The sequence below is a fragment of the Anabrus simplex genome, chromosome 1 (genome assembly GCF_040414725.1).
Source record: "Anabrus simplex isolate iqAnaSimp1 chromosome 1, ASM4041472v1, whole genome shotgun sequence".
Lineage (NCBI taxonomy): Eukaryota > Metazoa > Arthropoda > Insecta > Orthoptera > Tettigoniidae > Anabrus > Anabrus simplex.
The window spans coordinates 1,542,258,980-1,542,277,156 of NC_090265.1; the positions used below are offsets into that span (position 1 = coordinate 1,542,258,980).

At 33.4% G+C, this 18,177-nt stretch overlaps 1 protein-coding gene across 6 annotated transcripts in view; it reads right to left on the bottom strand.

Moving 5' to 3' along the window:
• Nucleotides 1-18,177, bottom strand: part of LOC136858486 (protein vav) — a 705,311-nt gene that overhangs the window by 73,254 nt on the left and 613,880 nt on the right. For all 6 annotated transcript variants that reach the window (XM_067138064.2, XM_067138062.2, XM_067138063.2 and 3 more), the window contains one exon: nucleotides 17,196-17,283. In XM_067138064.2, the coding sequence (XP_066994165.2) occupies nucleotides 17,196-17,283 (88 nt within the window). The remainder of the gene's footprint in view (nucleotides 1-17,195; nucleotides 17,284-18,177) is intronic.

Consider the following 18,177-nt stretch of genomic DNA (forward strand, 5'->3'; position numbering starts at 1 on the left):
TGATTTTTCAGGACGAGCTGAAATTGGGGTCATAAACATTTCAAGTCGAGGTGCCATATCATTCATATCTTTCAATCGAGCATTGAATTCAGAGTGCAAAGTCTGTAACGACGTGTGGTAGCCTCCAAGATTTTCGTAAGTAGACAAATGTAATGATTTTAATGAAGGAAAATTGTCAAAATTTCCGGTTTCAAGCTGACTTCAATAACATACTCTGCATTTTGAAAGCCTTAATTATATCACACATGGTGCTAATCAATTTGTTTCTCCCCTTGCAATGAAATATTTAAATCATTCAAATAAGACATTATGTCTGCCAAGAAAGCGAGGTCAGTTACCCATTGTTTATTCCGCAAAGTTGGTTGTGGAGAAACTTTCATCTCCATGAACGGAGCAATTTCTTCAATTATTGCAAAGAAGGTTGCTAGCACTTTCGTGCAACTTAACCAGCGCACAATACAATAAAAGGAAATGTCGCTACATTCTGCCTCGAGATCTTTTAAAAATTATTTGAACTGCCGATGGTTCAGACCTTGCTTTCTGCAGAAATTTACACATTTTGACGCAGTATCCATAACAGATTTAAAGTTGCAAAAGTTCTTTGCGCATAATTGTTCTTGACGTAAAACACAATGTACCGATAATATTGGAGATAACCCAGCAAAGCACACCTTCCTTTTGATACGGCCTGCAAAACCTTGCCCATCCGACGACATCGCTGATGCTCCATTGGTAGCAACACTACACAGATTTTCGAGTGATAAGCCCATATCGTTCAGCTGCAAATATATCTGCGCCGGTGGTAGTATCTTTGAGAGCAATGATGTCCAGTAGTTCCTCAGTTATAGCGAAATCTTTTTCGACTCCCCTGATGAAAATAGATAGCTGTGCCGTGTCACTTTTGTCGGTAGTCTCATCGAGAGCAATCGAGTACTTCTCGAAAGTGCCACATTTGTTCCGCAATTGCTCTTTCAGGTCGGCACCTAGTTCCTGTACACGACGAAAGATGGTTTGTTTTGAGAAGCGTATCGCCTGAAGGTGGGCCACCACTCATGGGCACAATACTTCCGAGCACTCTATTAAACATTCTTTTACAAATTCACCATCAGTGAAGGGTTGCCCACTTTTTGCAATTTTCAGAGCAACAACAGCCTATAACAACTTGCTCGAACTGCAACTTCTAAAGTATTGGGTTCAAGTATCTGTGGGACAGGGAGATAAAATCTTTGTGTTTTCTTAGCACCACATCTAAATCTAACTGTAAACAGTTCTTAATAATACAAACCCAAAAATGAAAAAAAATCCCTAAGTTGCACGTAAAACAATTCCTAATGAGTAATTTATTCCTTATCTCTGAAGAACTTGGCAATTCCGATTTTAACTTAGCAATTCGTTTGGTTCTTGCTGTGCCAACAACATCATCATAGGATGAAACCTGTTTATTTTGGTAGTGTCGTAGAACGGTTGAAGACTTTATGCTTAAAATGACATGACAAATTAAACATTGAGCTTTCCCTTCAGTAATGAGAACAAAATATGAATCCACCCATGAAGGATTAAATGACATTTTTAATGAAGGAGAAACCAATTGCTCCACTGTCTGTTCTCTTGAATAGATTCTGCTGAGAATGACACACCCCCAGAGAGAGAGAGAGAGAGAGAGAGAGAGAGAGAGAGAGAGAGAGAATGAGTATGAATGTACTGTTTCTTATGCACACATGCACCGACCACTGCATGGGGTAGGTGGGAAAGGAGGGGAACGGTGCTGCCGAGTGCAGCGCTGGTGCGCCCCAGCACTAAGTGCTTGAGCTGCAAAGGCCTGGTCTAGTCCAATTGCACTCATTTTTGTCAGTAGTCACCCATGATCTACCCTTTTTACTTTACAAAGTAAATATGAAATGTGTCCTCATAATTCAATATAAATCATAATTCCATCATTAGATGGAGCAATACAATTCAAACATGTTTTGACTCGTTTGAGCCGTCTTCAGTGAAATAAGGGCGGGGTTAAAGTACATCTACATAATACAAGCTAAAAATATGCTAAAAACATAATGAAGGAATAAAAGAAAAAACAAAAGAGACATGATGGAAATAAAAACAATAACAATACGCAATATTTACATCACTAGATGGAGCAATAAATAACTCGCTGAGACGAATTCAGTGAAAAAAGGTTAATATAAAACATAATTGAATCCAAAAAGTGTGCTAAAACTTAGAAGAAAAGAAGAAAAGATACAGACGGAAACAAAACAATAAGTGCTAATGGTGAGGTTGCAGACCTCTTAGTCTAAAATTTAGTTTGATAAACAATTCAAAAACAAAAAGAAACCACTGTTGAAAATTCAGGCTGACTGTATTTGTAGAAACACCATCACCACGAATGGTTAGAAGAGAAGCAAAAAAGCTTGAGAAACCAAGTTTGAGGGGAGACGACATGCCAGGTGAAATGTATGAGATAAGTGATGAAAAAAACGCTGATGAATTTAAAGTTTTAGAATAACAGCATTCTCAGTTTCTTCTCAATTTAGCGGTCCTGTTCTCAAAGATTGTTTCCAGTGTTGGCTAGGTGTATTTGCCTTATTTTAAATGGTTGGGAGAGCAGCGACAAAACTGAGAAACTGTGTTAAAGAAGTAACAGGTGTATGGTAAAATGTAAGTGACCATAGTGGAAACCGTCAATGAAGTTCCAATCTGTAATGGAAAAAACGAGTTTGTGTGAGAAACTTGAGCTGATAAGTAAATATGTGAAATGGGTGTGAAGAAATCTTTAAACTTGCGGTATTTAAAAGGTGGTTGTTCTCTCGAACCGGCCTGGCCTTATCAACGGTCCCGTTCGTATGCTAATGTGCTCGTTAACAACACCATCCAATTGATCAAGAACAATCTTTCCAAATTCAGTAATTTTAGTATGGGCGAAATAGATTAATTTATTCGGATTCTGAAGTTTACATTGAATAACAATTTCTTCACTTTCAGTAATGTCATTTACCAACAGTGCAACGCCCAAGGACACATACAACAATGAATACACAGAAATGGCAAAATCAACATAAACCACAAAATTACTTACTTTGGGGCAGTACATCAAACATAAAATATGGAAGGGCCCAGAAAAATTAAGGAATAAACAGGACAGGATCTTAAATTAATACTTGAGGAGTTGCCAGATCAAAGCAACTGAGACTACCAAATAAGAGATGAAATTAAAAGTTAAATTAAAATATTTACTTAAAGAATGAAGTTTTAAATTCATTAGTACTTATAATTGAATTATCTTTCAAAATATAAAGTTCAATGAGAAATTAGAATTGGTTTGACCTATTTACTTACTTAATAAATAAATAAATAAATAAATAAATAAATAAATAAATAAATAAATAAATAAATAAATAAATAAATAAATAAATAAATAAATAAATAAATACATAAATAAATAAATAAATAAATAAATAAATAAATAAATAAATAAATAAATAAATAAATAAATAAATAAATAAATAAATAATTCATTTCATGTATATTTACAACTGAAAAGTTCCCACTTTTAAATTAATAAAATCAAAGAACTAAATAAAATTTGAGAACAGATATCAATATGTAAGTTAGGTACTACATAATATTAAGTTGGGTCATTTGCTTAAAACTAAGAATACTGAAAAGGTTGGCATGCATGTAGATTATTACTATGAAACTGATACCCTTTAAAAAATTAATTTTAAGGTATACCTTTCAAAATTAGAATACTGGCCAGTAACAATTCATCTGGTTAAACTGAAATTTGTTTGCATTTAACCTTACGTGAATGTTTAAGAAATTTCAAAAACTCTGACACGCACACAAACAGAAAATATTTCAGGATCAGTAGTTAAATTTACAAAAATAGATAATTAAATTCCAATAATAATTAACAATTAGTAAAAAATATTCCCCAAACCAATCATAAATCCACAATTAAAACAGAGCAATGGCACATACCAAACTGAGCCTGCAGCTACTCAAGTGAAGCAATATTTCATTCCAATAACAGGCAATGCCTTCCAAAAATTAAAGCATCCACAAGATAAGAGATAAGGAGACTAGTGATGCAAAAAGAGATAAGAAAAGAAACAAACACGGGTTTAAGAACAGGGCAAACAAATGTCAATTTTCTACAAACTGAGGAGTTACTGAAAATAATAATAATAATAATAATAATAATAATAATAATAATAATAATAATAATAATAATAATAATAATAATAATAATAATAATAATAATAATAATAATAATTACATACATACATTATCATTATAGACTGTTATGCCTTTCAGCATTCAGTCTGCAAGCCTCTGTGAATTTACTAAACGTCACCAGAATCCTCGATTTGCAACTAGTCTTGTGGCCTCATTTAGTTCTATACCTCTTATCTTTAAATCATTAGAAACCGAGTCTAACCATCGTCATCTTGGTCTACCTCTACTTCTCTTACCCTCCGTAACAGAGTCCATTATTCTCCCAGGTAACCTATCCTCCTCCATTCTCCTCACATGACCCCACCACCGAAGCCGGTTTTTGCGTACAGCTTCAAACATCGAGTTCATTCCTAAATTAGCCTTTATCTCCTCATTCCGAGCACCCTCTTGCCATTGTTCCCACCTGTCTGTACCAGCAATCATTCGTGCTACTTTCATGTCTGTTACTTCTAATTTATGAATAAGATATCCTGAATCCACCCAGCTTTCGCTCCCGTAAAGCAAAGTTGGTCTGAAAACAGATCGATGTAAAGATAGTTTCGTCTGGGAGCTGACTTCCTTCTTACAGAATACTGTTGATCGCAACTGCGAGCTCACTGCATTAGCTTTACGACACCTTGATTCAATCTCACTTACCATATTACCATCCTGGGAGAACACACAACCTACAGTAAATACTTGAAATTATCGACCTGTTCTAGTTTTGTATCACCAATCTGACATTCAGTTCTGTTGAATTTCTTACCTACTGACATCAATTTAGTCTTCGAGAGGCTAATTTTCATACCATACTCATTGCACCTATTTTCAAGTTCCAAGATATTAGACTGCAGGCTTTCGGCACAATCTGCCATTAAGACCAAGTTGTCAGCATAGGCCAGACTGCTTACTATATTTCCACCTAACTGAATCCCTCCCTGCCATTTTATACTTTTCAGCAGATGATCCATATAAGCTACGAACAGCAAAGGTGAAAGATTACAGCCTTGTCTAACCCCTGTAAGTGCCCTGAACCAAGAACTCATTCTATCATCGATTCTCACTGAAGCCCAATTGTCAACATAAATGCCTTTGATTGATTTTAATTATCTACCTTTAACTCCATAGTCCCCCAGTATGGCGAACATCTTTTCCCTTGGTACCCTGTCATATGCTTTCTCTAGATCTACGAAACATAAACACAACTGCCTATTCCTCTCGTAGCATCTTTCAATTACCTGGCGCATACTGAAAATCTGATCCTGACAGCCTCTCTGTGGTCTGAAACCACACTGGTTTTCATCCAACTTCCTCTCAACGACTGATCGCACCCTCCCTTCCAAGATGCCAGTGCATACCTTGCCTGGTATACCAATCAATGAGATACCTCAATAGTTGTTGCAATCCTACCTGTTCCCTTGCTTATAGATAGGCGCAATTACTGCTTTTGTCCAATCTGAAGGTACCTTACCAACAGTCCATGCTAATTTTACTACTCTATGAAACCATTTCATCCCTGCCTTCCCACTATACTTCACCATTTCAGGTCTAATTTCATCTATTCCTGCTGCCTTATGAAAATGGAGTTTATTTACCATCCTTTCCACTTCCTCAAGCATAATTTCACCAACATAATTTTCTTCCTCCCCATGAGCTTGGCTGTTCGTATCACCACCAGGATGATTTCCTTTATCATTGGAAAGATGTTCAAAATATTCCCTCCACCTCTCCAGTGATTCTCTGGGATCTATTATGATTTCACCTGAATTACTCAAAACACTGTTCATTTCGTTTTTCCCTCCCTTCCTAAGATTCTTTATTACTGTCCAAAAAGGTTTTGCTGCTGCTTGACCTAGCCTTTCCAGGTTGTTACCAAAATCTTCCCATGACTTCTTTTTGGATTCAACAACTATTTGTTTTGCTCTGTTTCTTTCATCTACGTACAAATACCTGTCTGCCTCTGCCCTTGTTTGGAACTATTTCTGATAAGCCTTCTTTTTACGTTTACAAGCTGCTCTCACTTCATCATTCCACCATGATATTCGCCTTTTCCTATCTTTACACACAGTTGTTCCTAGGTATTCCCTTGCTGTTTCTACTACAGCATCCCTGTATGCCACCCATTCACTTTCTATATCCTGAACCTGCTTACTGTCTACTGTTTGAAACTTCTCACTAATCATATCCATGTACTTCTGTCTAATTTCCTTGTCCTGGAGATTTTCCACCCTTATTCGTTTGCAGACAGATTTCACTTTCTCTACCCTAGGCCTAGAGATACTTAGTTCACTACATATCAGATAGTGGTCTGTATCATCGAAAAATTCGCGGAAAACTCGTACATTCCTAAGAGATTTCCTGAATTCGAAGTCTGTCAAGATATAGTCTATTATGGATCTGGTATTCATATTGATGGAATCACTTAATTATTCCTATGGTAGTTGCTATAGCTCCAATAGCACCAGTTAGAGGTCAAGGTCTTGGATTAACTAAATGATAAGGATGATTTGAATGTGTTACCATAATTTACTTCTCTAGAATAAAGGCTGGCTAAAGTTGCAAAGACATATGATTGAATAATAGCTACGGCTGATTCCAACATTATTAGAAGTATTTGAGCAATAAGTAGAATAGATAGTGTGAAAAGAATCAAGGAAGGCCCAGTATTTCCTAAAAGAGTTAAAAGAAGATGGCCTGCAATTATATTAGCAGCTAAACGAATGGATAATGTTCGTGGGCGAATAATATTTCTAATAGTTTCAATACAGACTATAAAAGGTATAAGGACTGGGGGAGTTCCCTGAGGGATTATATGGGCAAATATATGGGTTGTATGAATGATTCACCCATATAATATGAAAGATAATCATGAGGGTAGTGATAATGTGAATGTTAATACTAAATGGCTAGAACTTGTGAAAATATAAGAGAATAATCCTAGAAAATTATTAAATAAAATAAGTGAGAATAATGAGATTAAGATGAAGGTTCCCCATTATGACTAGTTGGTCCAATTAAGGTTTTAAATTCATTATGAAGGGCGTTTGTAACTGAAAACCAAGTAATCGTGAGACGTGAGGGAATTAATCAGTAAATGAAGGGTAATATTAAAAGTCCAAGGAATGTTCTTAATCAATTGAGGGATAAATTTATAATACTAGATGTAGGGTCAAAAATTGAGAAGTGATTATTTATCATTTTCAGTTTATGGAACTTGAAGTTAATGAAGTTTTATTTGTTGGTGAGGGAATATTGTATAAAAAATGTAATAATTTATAATGGCGAACAAGATAAGGGTGGATGAAAATATAAAGAAAAAGTTAATCAATTTATAGGTATTATTTGAGGAATAGAGAAATATTAAGTATTTAATTATTTTAGTATGACATACTAATGTTATAAATTAACTAATTTCTTCATCAGAAGTAGGTGTTAATTACTATAAAATGGTTTAAGAGACCAGTACTTACTTTCAGTCATCTGATGATGAATTTATTATGTTATTGATTCATTTAATAAATGAGTTAATATTAATTCTTTCAATTACAATGGGCATAAAACTATGGTTGGCCCCGCAGATTTCTGAACATTGACCATAAAATAACCCATGTCGATTTATAAAAAAAACTTGTTTGATTTAATCGACCTGGAGTAGCATCAACTTTACCCCCAAGGCTGGAACTGCTCAAGAATGGAGGACGTCAGCGGCGGTAACTAGAACTCGAACAGGTGTATTCATAGGAAGTACAGTTCGATTATCTACGTCTAGTAACCGGAAACCATTTATAGGTATTTCGTTGTAAGGAAGTATATATGAGTCAAATTCATAAGGAGCAGTAAAGTCTGTATATTCATAGCTTCAATATCATTGATGACCTACAGTTTTTACTGTAATAAGAGGGTCCATTGACTCATCAAGGAGATAGAGAAGTCGAAGTGATGGTAGAGCAATAAAAATAAGCGTAATTGCAGGGAGAATTGTTGAAATTACTTCAATTGTTTGTCCTTCAAGTAAATAACGATGTGTAAATTTATTAAACAATAAACTTCCTATAATATAAGATACTAGAACAGTAATTATTAATAAAATAAAAAGTGTATGATCATGGAAGAAAATTAGTTGTTCTATTAAAGGAGAGGCACTATTTTGTAGATTTAAGTTCTATCAGGTTGCCATATTCTAATAAATGGGTGAACTTTATATGTAGAGCTTAAATCTACCGCACTATTCTGCCATATTAGAAATTAGTTAGTATAGGTAGCTCGGAGTATGAATGTTCAGCAGAATGATAGGATTGATATCATTCTAATGAGCTTACCATGTTTATAGGAAATAATACAGTTCGATTTGAGATTATACTTTCTAAAATAATGAAAATAAGGAAGATAATTCCAATAAAGGAGATAGTTGACCCTACGCTTGAAACAACATTCCAAGATGTATAACTGTCTGGATAATCGGAATATCGACGTGGAATACCAGCTAGTCCTAAGAAGTGTTGAGGAAAGAATGTTAAATTCACCCCTACAAATATAGTTGTAAATTGAATTTTTAATCACTTAGGGTTTGAGGATAGACCTGTAAATAATGGATATCATTGAATAAATCCAGCTATAATTGCAAATACTGCTCCTATAGATAAAACATAGTGGAAATGGGCAACGACATAATATGTGTCGTGTAAAATAATGTCAATTGAGGAATTGGCTAACACAACTCCTGTTAATCCACCGATAGTGAAGAGGAAGACAAATCCTAATACTCAGAGTAAAGCTGGACTGTAAGTTAATTGGGTTCCGTGAAGTGTAGCTAATCAACTAAAAATTTTAATTCCTGTAGGCACCGCAATAATTATAGTGGCGGATGTAAAATAGGCTCGTGTGTCTACGTCTATTCCTACAGTGAATATATGGTGTGCTCATACGACGAATCCGAGAAGACCAATTGCTATTTTTGCATAAATTATTCCTAGGGTACCGAAAGCTTCCTTTTTTCCTCTTTCGTGGCTAATAATGTGAGAGACCATACCAAATCCTGGGAGAATTAGAATATAAACTTCAGGATGCCCAAAAAATCAAAAGAGGTGTTGATAAAGAATAGGGCCACCCCCACCTGCAGGATCAAAGAATGAGGTATTTAAGTTTCGGTCAGTGAGTAGTATAGTAATAGCCCCTGCTAATACAGGTAAAGAGAGGAGAAGAAGAAGGGCAGTAATAGCTACAGCCCATAAAAATAAAGGTGTTTGATATAGTGATATTCCAGGAGCTCGTATATTAATAGTTGAAGTAATAAAATTAACGGTCCCTAAAATTGATGATAAACCTGCTAAGTGAAGAGAAAAAATTGCTAAATCAAGAGAAGCACCAGTGTGAGCAATTCCCGAGGAGAGAGGGGGGTAAACTGTTCAACCAGTACCTGCACCGCTTTCCACTAGGCTACTTCTAAGTAATAGGGTAAGTGAAGGAGGAAGTAGTCAAAAACTTATGTTGTTTATTCGAGGAAGGCTATGTCAGCAGCTCCAAGTATTAGAGGGACTAATCCATTTCCAAACCCCCAATTATAATGGGCATTACCATAAAGAAAATTATTACAAATGCGTGAGCAGTGACAATTACGTTATAAATTTGGTCATCACCAATCAAATAACCTGGTTGTCCCAATTCTGCATAGATTAATAAGCTGAGAGATATACCTACCATTCCTGCTCAAGCACCAAAGATGAAGTATAATGTTCCAATATCCTTATGATTAGTTGAAAAAAGTCATTGTTGCGGTAGGGAGGCTGAGATTATAGGCGGTAAACTGTAAATTTATTTACGAGAATTTTTCTCCCCTACCAGGCTTTATAGTCAACAATGATATTAGGCTGCAATTCTAAAGGAGTAAGTAAAACTATTAAGGCTTAAAGAGTTTTTGTCTTTATTTGTAGCTTTGAAGGCTATTAGTTTTGTTAACTTAAAGCCTTAAAGCATAAAATAGACGACGGAGCTAAAGGGTAATCCTAATGTTGAAATTCCAGTAAAGGTTAATAGGAGGGGAAAAAATGTACGATTGAGAGAACCAACTAAAGTTAATTTTAATTCACTATAGGAGATTAGAAATGCAAGGAATGTTAATCGAAGGTAATAGAATAGTTTTACAAGGGTTATAACTACTATGATGATTACGATGAATTGATCATTTAAGTCAACCAAGGTTTGAATAATTAATCATTTAGGTAGGAATCCTAGGAAGGGTGGTAATCCACCAAGAGAAAGTAGAAGGAGGAATACACAAGATTTTGTAATTTGATTATTAGTTATTGTTAAGAAGTTTTGATTGATATGGTAAATGCGATGTACATTAAACATTAAAATAATAGATAAGGTGAGGAATGAATAAATAATGAAATATAGTTCCCATAAGTTTTCTCCTACTACTATGGCGGCAATTATTCAACCGATATGATTAATAGGAGAATAAGCTATTAGTTTTCGTAGAGAGCTTTGGTTTATCCCCCTAAAGACCCAATTAGTACTGAGGTAAGGATAATTATTCTAATGAAAGTGTTTATTTCAATAATATATGCTAACAGTATTATAGGTGCAATTTTTGTCAGGTTATTAAAACAAAGCAGTTTTTCATCTTAAACCTTCTATTGTTGCTGGAAACCAAAAATGGAAGGGGACGGCTCACATTTTTAGTAACAATGCTGAACATATTAGCGTTGAAAAGATTTCGGTATTTATATAAAAGGGGTTATTAGAGAATACAAACATTAAGATAATAGAGAAAAGTAGTGCAGCGGATGCTAAAGCTTGCACTAGGAAGTATTTTAGGGATGCTTCTGTTGATATAAGATTTTTTGTATCAGTTATTAGGGGAATAAAGGATAGGAGGTTAATTTCTAATCCCATTCACACCCCTAACCACGAAGTTGATGTGGTGGCAATTAGTGTACCTAAAATTAAAGTTGTAGTAAATAAAGACTTAGCAGGAGTAGTGAAGATTAAAAAGGAGGACAATCCTATTTACGTGGTATGAACCCATTAGCTTATATTTAGCTTACCTTTTTGCTGAAGTCTATAAGTATATCTAGGTGTATGAAGCACGAAAGTTTTTGATACTTTAGGAAATAGTTTAAATCTATTAGATATAATGAAGGTAAATAATTACATGATTTACTCTATCACAGTAATCCTTTTTATCAGGCACTTCATTGTTAAAAACTTCAATGTATGAATAGTAAGGATTGGTGCAAGGTGATTGTTAGTGTTATAATGATTAATTAAAAAGGAGGATTTTTTTTGAAATATTTTTTTGAAAAGTGCGCATTATTTGCATTTTTGGTAACCAAGTATTTTAGGAAATTTTGAGGTTAGTGAAAAAATAATTAAAGTAGATTTAGTTAATAAAGATTAGTAACAATTTTGAAATTATCTGAAATTTAAATTTTTTTAAATAAAGGCCATGTTTAAGATTGTTTTTGGAGTAGTTGATAATTTTTAGTAAGAAATTTTGGTCAGTTACAATAGTTATATATATAATATTAATTACATATAGAAAAGGTACATTAATTAATAATAACTTATCGATATACAAACCCCGATAATGTAAATAACAAATATACTTTAGAGAGAAAAAGAGGATCTTATAGATATTTCTAGCATTGTAGGGGGTATATATCTACATATGTATTAAATATAGATTTATATATTAAGAAATGTTTATATAATATATACTTTAGATATAGGTATAAATATATAATAACCTATATTCATTAACTATCTAATTTTTGGTAATAAGTTAAAGTATTTATTTTAAATATACATTTATATTAAATACACCTATTTAAGTATATATTTCAAGAAATATACATAAAATATACTGTGATTAATATTCTAATTAAATATTTATTACGTGGCTGGCGTTTGGAGGGCGGCCGTAACGCCTATAAGTTCTATAAAGTAAAATTATTAGTATTAAGTAAATGTGTCCCGTGTGTTACTTTATAGATAAGTGAATACTTTCATTGTATAGGAGCGAAAAATGCGATGAAAATTCAACGCCAGGAAATACTCAAAATGGGGTCATTATATTATATATTAATACTTATGTGATGTTACGTTATTATTAGTGATTTATTTGATCCATTGTTTAATAATGAATTTAGAAAGTTTTATTCCTGCTTAATTGTTTACTTTTTATATGTTTTATATGTGAATTTTTGTGATTATAGATTTATGAGCTTAAATAGTAAGATATATTTGCTGTATTTAATATTATTTATCAAGGTGACTTGGAATTAGTAATATAATATGTGGCCGGCTAAAGTCGCGCCAGCCGCCGCGGTTATATGTAGGGTTAAAGTAAACATTATTAGTATAGGAGTTAGTAAATTTTTAATAAGTTTAAATGTAAGTTTTAAGGTAAAATTTTGAATTTATGTAGAGTTTAAGATTAGTATACGAAGCTTTGAAAATTGGATTATAAACTAGGATTAGATACCCTATTATTCCAATTGTAAATATTGTTACTTGAGTAGTAATAGTTATGTTCTTGAAACTCAAAGAATTTGGCGGTGTTTTAGTCTTTTCAGAGGAATCTGTCCTGTAATCGATAATACACGTTATAGACGTCTTGGTTTTGTTATCAGTTTGTATACCGCCGTCGTAAGATTATTTTTTAAGAGTGATAATTTTCTATAACTCTTATTGGAGTGAATGTCAGGTCAAGGTGCAGCTTATGATCAAGTAAGAGATGGATTACAATAAAAAATTTAAATGGATCTTGCATTGAAAGGAATAGTGCATTTGAAGGTGGATTTGAAAGTAATATTGTTATATTATGATAATGTGATTTTAGCTCTAAAATATGTACACATCGCCCGTCGCTCTCATTATAAGGTGAGATAAGTCGTAACATAGTAGATGTACTGGAAAGTGTATCTAGAATGCAAAATAAAGCTTAAAGTGAAGCATTTCATTTACACTGAGAGGATGTTCGTGCGATTCGAATTATTTTGAAAGTATCAATTTAAAATTTGGTGAATAGGAAAGCTTGATTTAATTAAAATAACATTAATTATATATGTTTTAGTATAGGAATAGAACAAATTTATTTATTTATAGTGGAGTAGTACTGTGAAGGGAAATTGAAAAAGTTGTAAATAAATTTTTAGAAAAGTAAATTGATATTGTACCTTGTGTATCAGGGTTTATTAAAATTGGAATAGAGATTTATTTTTCCCGAATTAAAAAGAGCTAATTTGTTATGTTGGTTAATGTAATATTATTATCAAGAATAGCAAATTTGTAGTGAAATATTAGTCGGTTTTTAAGATATCTGGTTCTTCAAGAAATGAATTTAATTCAGTATTTAATAGTAGTTTTTATATTGATATATTAACTGTAAATTGAATATAATATATTAAGGGATAAGCTTTAGAATAGGGTTTATAATTATTATAAGAGTTGTAAAGAATTGTAGGCTTTAAATTAGCCATCAGTTGAATAATGTCATAAGTTATTTTATTATAGTATAATTTGATAGTAATATTAAGTTGAATATTGGAGTGAGTTACATAATACAAATGTAAGTGTAATAATGATAAAATTAGTATATAAAAGTGTAAGATATTTAGTGAATGTAAATTTATATGAAGGAACTAGGCAAATTTAATGTTCGCCTGTTTATCAAAAACATGTCATTTTGAGATGTATTTAAGGTCGGGCCTGCCCCCTGATAGTGAATTAAAGGGCCGCGGCATTTTGACCGTGCAAAGGTAGCATAATCATTAGTCTTTTGATTGAAGGCTGGAATGATTGGTTTGACGAAACATTAACTGTCTCCGTGTAATGAATAGAATTTAACTTTTGAGTCAAAAGGCTTAAATGGATATGAAAGACGAGAAGACCCTATAGATCTTTATATGGAATTGTATATATTTTGTTTAGTGGTATTATTAATATGTATTTTACCGTATTTTGTTGGGGTGAGACAAAGATAAATGTAACTCTTTGTTTTATAAACATTGATTTATGAATATTTGATCCGTTGATAGCGATTATAAGATAAAGTTACCTTAGGGATAACAGCGTAATTTTTTTGAGAGTTCATATCGACAAGAAAGATTGCGACCTCGATGTTGGATTAAGGAATATGATTAGGTGTAGAAGTTTAATTAATAAGTCTGTTCGACTTTTCAATCCTTACATGATCTGAGTTCAGACCGGCGTAAGCCAGGTCGGTTTCTATCTTTATAGTAAATGAATATTTTAGTACGAAAGGACCAAATATTCAAAATAATTTTTAATGTAAGTGATAAATATTAATACTACTTTGGCAGAGAAGTGTATTGAATTTAGAATTCAAAAATGTAAGAGTGTTACAGGTAGTATTGTTAATAGAGATTTTAATAGGAATGTTGGGGGCCGTTATGTTGATTATTTGTGTATTAATTGGGGTGGCCTTTCTTACTCTATTGGAGCGGAAGGTTTTAGGTTATATTCAGATTCGTAAAGGGCCTAATAAAATAGGGTTTATTGGATTGCCGCAGCCTTTTGCTGATGCAATTAAGTTATTTTCTAAAGAGGGGACATATCCTGTAGCATCAAATTATTTGATATATTATTTTTCTCCTGTTTTTAGATTATTTTTGGCTTTAATGACTTGAATGATTTATCCTTTTTTAACAACTTTATTTACTTTTAACTTGGGGATTTTTTAGTGTGTACAAGTTTAGGAGTGTATACTATAATAATTGCGGGGTGATCATCTAATTCTAATTATGCATTATTAGGAGGGTTGCGAGCTGTTGCTCAGACGATTTCTTATGAAGTGAGATTAGCATTGATTTTATTAAGATTTATTTTTTAGTAGATAATTATTGTTTAATAAGATTTATGAGTCCTCATGGCTATGTATGATTTTTAACCTTTCCCCTTATATTAGCATGATTTTCATCATGTTTAGCGGAAACTAACCGAACTCCTTTTGATTTTGCAGAAGAGGAGTCGGAGTCGGTTTCGGGATTTAATGTTGAATACAGAAGTGGTGGATTTGCATTAATTTTTTTAGCTGAATACACTAGCATTTTTTATATAAGAATATTGTTTTGTATAATTTTTTGGGAGGGGATGTTTTATCAATTTATTTCTTTTTTAAGTTGACTTTCCTAGCTTTCATATTTATTTGGGTCCGAGGAACCCTTCCTCGCTTTTGGTATGATAAATTAATATATTTAACATGGAAGGCTTATTTACCTTTATCACTTAATTTTTTATTATTGAGGGCAGAGTCTACCCCGTCAAGTACACTTTATAATCTCCTATCTCTTCCTTGTTATCTCCCCTTACCCGAATATCACTTACTCCTAGCACATCCAGATGCATCCTCTTTGCTAACTCAGCCAGTTCTACTTTCTTTCTTCCATAAACCTCATTAATATTGATAGCTCCCCATCGAATACCATTTCGTTCGCCAAGTGGAGAAGATACCGACAAGAAAAAGATTACATTACAACAAATCACCCAGTTAGAATATCACACTAAAATATACAGTACAATTAAAGGACGCATAACACGATCATGGACAATAGACAGAAAGAAAAACTCCCCCCACCCAAAAAAAGTAATGATGATGATAATAATAATAATAATAATAATAATAATAATAATAATAATAATAATAATAAACCCAAAAACCAGAAATATATGCATACCGTATATGGAGCAGAAAACTAAACACGTACAATAATATCAATTATACAAAAAATGACATTACTATGCATACGCTCGCACCGCTCGTTTCCAATTTACCTCGTAATTAAATTGACATTATTATTACATGTGAAAATCTGGTCTTTAGCAACGCAAGTATAGCTCAACAAAACATCATCACGAACTTAGTTGCAAGAAAACATCTGCCTGTGGATACTACTGTAAATCTGCCAAGCATACAACAAGCGAATGCCCAAAAGGAAAAGACGAAAGTCAGCAGAAGAATAGACACAGATGCAATTGCCCACATCGATACACATTATATACAGCAGGACATACGAATGGAGAAGTTGGACTCGGCAGTAGCAAACGTGGAAAAGCTTATCAAAGATAACACCGTCAACATCTCTCAACCAAAATGGATGAAAAATCCGTGGTTCAACAAAAAATGCACCCAACCCAGCCTTGACAGTGCTACATAAAGCAATAAAACAACCCAATCCTATTCATTTACAGCATTGCAACGATGCCAGGAAACAATACAAAGAAAACGTGAAAAGGGCAAAAGAAGAATTCAAAAAAAGGAAAGAACAGAAGATGATAGAACAATCAACAGAGAAATGGTACAAGGCAATGTACACAAAACAGCCTCATTTCCCGAAAGATATACCAATGATTGTATGGGAAGACTATTTAAAAGAAGTCCTTCAAGCATGTGAAACACGACCAAAACCAACAAATGATATGAAAGTACATTTTGAACCTTTCACTCAAACAGATATAGATAAAGCAATAAAGAACATTCAGAACAATAAAGCACGTGGACCAGATGGGATTTACTATGAACATATCAAAAGCACGGCCCCAATGAAGATCATTCCTTATATTAACAGCTACTTATAGTCTTCCCCATGAGGTGCTATCACCCCATCAACACAGTAATTAAAACTGTGAGGAATTTCTTTCTCTTGGTGACATCCATGATACAGCAACTCTGATTACAAAATAGCAGAAATTACTCCGTGATAGTTGCCAACCTTTTGCTTCGAGACAGCACCAGAAGGAAAAGAAGAAATAAAGAACAACTGCTTGCTGTATGTTTGAATATTGCAAGTTTTGTATTAAAACAAGGGAGATAGGGAAAATAGGATAAGCAACTGGCAGCAAAGATTCATTCAATATTATATACCTACAAAAGCTAATATTTACAATTACCATTATTATTTAGTCTTCTATATAGTAAGTATCAAACATATTAGTACTGTAAGCTGTCTTACCCATTCAGTTGACTCCTCACGAGGAAAATTTCTTGCATGTACAACGGATGGAACTTGGTAATATGGCAGTAGCAATTTGGTGTCCAACCTGAAATCACTATACTTGTCAGTTGTCAGTTATTTGATTGTCATTGTACTGTATGTTACTTTATCTATTTAGAATGTCGTTAATGGAACAGAAGGATCATTGGATTCAGTCAAACATTTTAATAAGTGAAACAGCACTTGTTTCAGTTTCTGATTTGAAAGCATTTTCTTTCTAAAGTGCCTAGGAGTAAACATTTGGTTATGTTTAAGACACAAGTGTTGACACAGTGATTCATATCCTGATACTTCATTGTGATATAGCATGGTTAAATCATATAGCCTATGCTGTCTGTCTCCAGATTTTATATGCAAAAGAAACCATTATACTCTACCTGCCTTCTTTCAGCAGAATATTTTTCAGATATATAATGGAAATGGAAGACATGAGTGTATAAATACAAATCATTGAAGGTATGAAGCTAAGAAGAATAAATACAAATATAGAGCCAAAGCCTAATCTGTATAGGCCATAAAGGTCAGCGCCTCCTAGGAGGCGCTGTAAAGGTCCCTGGAAGAGTGAAAGGAAAAGCATTCTCCATATCCAACCTAGGAACTGAATGCAATAGGGGATTAGCCCTATGCCCAGCTGCTTTTGCTCCCAGGAATAAACCTGTTGTAGACAAAGTGTACACTGGGCTATGTCCTCTCCAGATCTGAAAGTCTTGTTTCTATACATATATGAGATATCTTTAAATTTCTTGATGGGGAATCAATTCAATGTTCTTCCAGATGAACCAAGCATGTCTTTAAAACAGACTTGGAGCCCCAAGAACATACACAGGAAGAACACAATGCTAAGCTAATGTGGGTAGAGGTAACAGTTATATTTTCCCTTTTTTGAAATTGTGTTCTTTGTAATGTTTTGTTAAGAAGGAAGTCATACTTTCCAGTGTCA